Raw genomic sequence first — 4,913 nt, 5'->3', positions numbered from 1 at the left:
AAGCAGGGGGGTGTGCTTCGTCTTAGCCTAAGTAAATAGTTTGTTTTAAGCCATGTATAGACTAGCAATTGGTATAGAATTATGCTGGAAGATGAAAGAATGACACAGTTTTCATTCTGAACTTTAATTCTTTATTTGATTGGTGGAAATCTTAATTTTCTTGTGATTTTTTTCTTAGGAAAGGCAATACAGAATGTAATAAATTCATTATGGACTAGTCCATCATTGGAGAACTTGTACTCAGGGCTGTCTATGTAAATGGCAACAAGTATCTTTTCAGGGCATTTTCACAGCTGTTGCTGCTTTGTTATTAAAGTTAACTTAAACAGATTAACAAGCAAACAACATAAGACCTAACCAAAAATGTTTAAAAAAGAAGCCTTCAGCCTTCAGGATATGTTTTTCAATTTTCTTCTCAGTGCTTTGAAATACCTGGATCTGCCTGTGGAAGAGCAGGGTGCCTTTGAATTTCCTTCAAGGAAGGGTAGCATTGTTTTGGGGTTAGATTTGGGATTTTTTTTTTGGTTGGGGGTTTTTTGTTTCTTTTTTTTTAATAAGATGAGGTATACTGCTAAGAAAAATTTGTTTTCCTCTGTCAGTGGCAGATCTAAACGCAGAGTCACTGCTTTCTGGTGATGTCTGCTAAGAGAGCTGCCCTTTGTTCAAACTGTGGGTCAGAGACTTGGGGCTTTGTATCTTGGTCTCTATTCACCAGACAGCAGCCCTCTGAAATGCTCCTGAATTCTAGTGTCTAACTGCAAACTAAGGCTCTATTTCAGGAATGAAATATGAACAAATCACGCAGCAAACCTTGAAGCAAATTCGTTACATTATGGAAAACAGTTTATTATCTGTGACATAATGAGACTTGTTTATTTATACATTCAGTAAACAAACAGTACAAATGTAGTTTTCTGTAATTAATTTTCAGATAGATGTTCACAAATAACTGATACAAACAGGCAGTACAGCAAAGGTGTGTTCTGTTGGCCAAGTATGTCAGGGGAGAGGTGGCTGCATTTGCTCAGTACATCATGTAGTAGATGGATTGGTGAGGCCAATATGAAAAAGAGCTGAATATCTCACTAAAAGGCAAGAGGTGCTTTGAAACCCCGAAGTCAGTCCTGTCAATAAAGAAGAGGAATAAGTAATAGAAAGAGAACTGTACAGGATTTCACACATGGAAGTTAACTGATTTCTTACTGTTCTAGTGGCAGATTTAGCTCCACTGTTCTGCTTAGAGTTTGTTCGGATTGAAACAAGTATCCCTGAGGAGCTGGTGAAAAACCTCTCTGGTCTTCTAAGACAAGATGAAATGCTTACAGCTGACTCAGAGAAAGGAGGAAAAGCAGGTAAAGCAGAGGTGTGGCATTCACAGGTTTTAAGTCTCTATCTGAAGACAGTGACTTCTGAGGAAAGTGAAATAGTAAACTGTGTTTGTGATAGGAGGGTAAAAGTTACTTTAAGGCACCATTTCCTTGAAGTTGAATTAACTCTGCTCTTTTGCATATTTCTGCAAGTTATATATGAATACACAGACCAGCAGCCTCTGTCTTTCTCTTACCATAGCGAAGAGTCAGCATCCCAGTCCACTCAGTGACCCAATTCTGTCTAGCCTGACACCAAAACAGCCCCTGGAGAGGCCTTTTTTGCTTCTGCCTTGGTATCTACGGGATAAACTCAGGAGGTCGCTGAAGAATCTCCGGATTGCACTATCACCCATGGACATGCTCTCGGGCTGGTCCCTGGTGTGTTGGATCCACTGGAGTTCAGTGTCTTGCTGATCAAAGACGCCTGCTGGGATCAGGTCATCTTGCTCATGGTCCCTCTCTTCTGAGACCGGGGGATGCTCCAGGTCCTCATCTAACAATTTGGACAGACTCTGGAAAAAGGGAAGAGTAGAAGGCAGAAAGGGAATAGAGGAGAAGGAGGGATTTTGGAAACTCTCATTATTTCCATATAAGCCATACTCAGTGCTGAGTTTGAGGACGTATGTCTGAGCTGCCAGACTGCCAGTTAAGTCTTTCCTGGAACTGGGCATATGGGATAAATGATGAAAAAATTGAAAAAGGCCTAAAAAATTGTGAATAAAGAACAAGAAAAAAGTAGTTGATATCCAAGAGAATTAATGCAATGGCAGGAGACATGCTGAAATTGGTTCTGAAGGATTATGTTAGACATTTCTTTACGCACTGGGAGGTTACTTGATATGTGGCAATGCCAGCTCCCTAGTGCAGTAAATGAAATGTGTTTTATAATGACCTGGAATTCCTGCACAAACAAATACACATAGGTACACATACACACTTTCTCTTTTCTTATATTCTACACCTGGTAGTCATAAGCAGGGGCTGCATTGCAGCACAACTGAGCTGAGGAGGAGATCCTGCATTTCTTTTTCAGCTAAAACCAGGGGCTTCAGGGAGGAGCATGCAGGTGACTGCTCTAGGGTTTTAGATCACAGTCCTTCCAGAATAATTTCTTTTACTCCAAAAGCTTATTGCTTCACTCAGTCACAGGATGACCCTAAATGTACAATCCCCTAACTGAAACCACAGGAAAACCCCCCAAACATTTTCCTTTCAGTTACCTCATGTGATTAGAAATTAAAATCCAGTGATCAATGACTTTAGCTTCCTCCGTTTAATAAATCTGTGTCTGCCCATCTCAGCATTCCTGCTGTTATGATGTCTCTTTAAGCTGGGGTTGGAAGAAACAGAGCTCATATGACGTGTCTAATTCCTAAAGAAGCATCAGCTTCTTTCAGCTCTATTGAGCAGCCAGTCACTTACCTGTAAGCTGGAAATGGATCTGGCCTCTGCCTGGTTTTGACTGACAATGAGCAGCAGAAGGAATCCAGGGCAAAAAAGGAGTTTCAGATTCATGTTTGGTGTCTCTGATTCCTCTACCCTTAAGTCTCTCCAGTTCAATGTTGCTCTGTGTCTCCAGCTATCAGCATTTATATCTTCCTCCAACCCCTCCCAAGTCTACCTTTTGAGTTCCTGCTAGTGCAAGGATTGGTTTGAGGTTTTGATGTGTTTTCATCGACCTAGGAGGAGGAGGAGGAGGTGGAGGAGGAGGAGGGAGGAAATAGTTCTCTTTCCTAATGGTGAATTAAAGGAGCATTTTCCACTTAGGCAATGCAGCATCATTCTTCTGTCTTGGTGCCACTGATGTACATGAGTGAGAACAGCTCAGTGTTGCTTGGGCTGACTGCTAAACCTTTCTTTTTCATCCAGAGAAAAATAATTATGAGAGAACTATAAAGTAAGACAGGAAGTGAATGGTATCCATGACACATTCACGTGGCTCCTTTGTCACTGTGAAGCACCAAACCAGCGGGATGGGCTAAGAAAACATGCTGTGTAAGAAATGAGTGTTATTGCATAATAACATGATATTATAGCATAATAATATAACTTATTAATATAATGTTATTGACTTAAGAGATGAAAGAGTGTGATTTGGAGAAGAAGGGAAAACCAAGTATGAAAAATATGACAAGTTGCAATAGTTACTGGCCTGAATGACTGTGAGTGTGGCCAAAAACAGGCTGACATGCACAGACAACTTCTACAAGGCTTAAGTTGAGGAATAAATTCCTCTTTCCCTGGATCCAGCTTAAAATAGTTCCTTTATATGATCTTTCTCAGTCTATTGTGCACAATTTATATTAAATCTGCAATCAGTCTGAAAGGAAGAACAGGCTTGAAATTTGGCTTCACTGAAAAATTGAAATGTTCCTGAGTATGCAATAATACATCTTGCCCTTTCAAGGCCTTTTTGCACACATGTGATGCACAGAGTTAAAGGCCATCAAGCTGGATCTACATGAAGGAAATGGAAAGTAAGGACCATCTGGCATTTTTCATCTGATATTTGAGTTACTGAAAGCTTGCAAACCAGTCTTCAGTATCAACTTGTTGGTCCTGGAAGCTTGGAAAAAATAATTCTGTGATGTGCCAGCAGGTTTAATGTTTTCAATGTTTTTTTCATGTGCAGATCAGTTTAAGGCATAATTTTAGGTGTCTCTAGAAATGGGTGTTGTAAGGAGACATAAACATCCCTCTGTGATGGAAAGGGAAGTCTGATGTTATTATATTGTTGGGATTTTTTTGTTTTTGATGTTGGTGAAAACCACACTTGATATGAATCTTATTAGTAAATGAAATCATCATCCCAGAGGTTTGAGGTGTGTATTTCACAGGGTAACAATGCTGTAAGAAAAGGTCGGGGCAGTTTCAGGTTCATCTTTTCTCCTCTGCAAAAGCCCAGAATTGTTTTGTTGCTTTGATTGGCTTGTCACAGGTCTGCATAATGTGGATAATAAATCTTCTGGACCTTGAGATCTCTGAAGTTGTTTTGGGGTTCTGCTGAATTGTCTCTCTGGTTACTGTTGGACATTCATACACTAGCACAGTCCTCATCTATGACTATGTTGGTAAAAGAACAGTTAAGGCTGGAGAGGGCTTCTAGAGGTCTGTGGTGCAATCTTGTGCTAAAGCAGAGCCAACTTAGATGAAATTTCTCAATGCCTTGTCAAGTTGAATTTTGAAAACCTTCAAGAAACAATGATTTACTAATATCTACTTGGAATTTTCCCTGTTGCCATTTGTGTCATTGCCTCTCATCCTAATGGATTGCAGCAGAATGCTGTCCATAAACACAACAAAAGGATGTTCCATCTCCTCAAACAATGACACTCGATGTGAGTGTGTTTCAGAGAGTGCTGCATAACCCAGACAGCAAGGGAAGCTTCGGTCCAGGTAGCCCACAGCTGGGTTCAGATCAGATTTGGTGCAGTGGCAAGATGTAGTTAGAAAGCCATCCAGCAAATGTCTGCTTTACATTCCAGATCTTCTCAGGGCTCAGACTAGCATTGAACTCAGTGTCTGAATATTCACAGAGATCTA

The 4,913-nt window shown here is 40.4% G+C and overlaps 1 protein-coding gene across 1 annotated transcript; it reads right to left on the bottom strand.

Moving 5' to 3' along the window:
* Positions 1-821: 821 nt before the first annotated feature.
* Positions 822-3,038, bottom strand: LOC125336968 (C-type natriuretic peptide 1-like). Its single transcript, XM_048326158.1, has 2 exons — positions 2,793-3,038; positions 822-1,882 (listed from the first exon to the last, which is right to left on the bottom strand). The coding sequence occupies exons 1-2, from the start codon at positions 2,883-2,885 to the stop codon at positions 1,577-1,579; spliced, it is 399 nt and encodes a 132-aa protein (XP_048182115.1). The 5' UTR covers positions 2,886-3,038; the 3' UTR covers positions 822-1,576.
* Between the last annotated feature and the right edge of the window lie 1,875 nt (positions 3,039-4,913).

The sequence above is a fragment of the Corvus hawaiiensis genome, chromosome 22, assembly GCF_020740725.1.
Source record: "Corvus hawaiiensis isolate bCorHaw1 chromosome 22, bCorHaw1.pri.cur, whole genome shotgun sequence".
NCBI lineage: Eukaryota > Metazoa > Chordata > Aves > Passeriformes > Corvidae > Corvus > Corvus hawaiiensis.
This window is presented reverse-complemented; position numbering and strand designations above follow the sequence as displayed.

Excerpts from the sequence above, each read along its gene's own strand:
- LOC125336968 (XM_048326158.1), bottom strand. The coding sequence starts at position 2,885 with ATGAATCTGAAACTCCTTTTTTGCCCTGGATTCCTTCTGCTGCTCATT. Across the intron at positions 1,883-2,792 it reads GATCCATTTCCAGCTTACAG|AGTCTGTCCAAATTGTTAGA; the intron begins GTAAGTGACTGG and ends CCCTTTTTCCAG.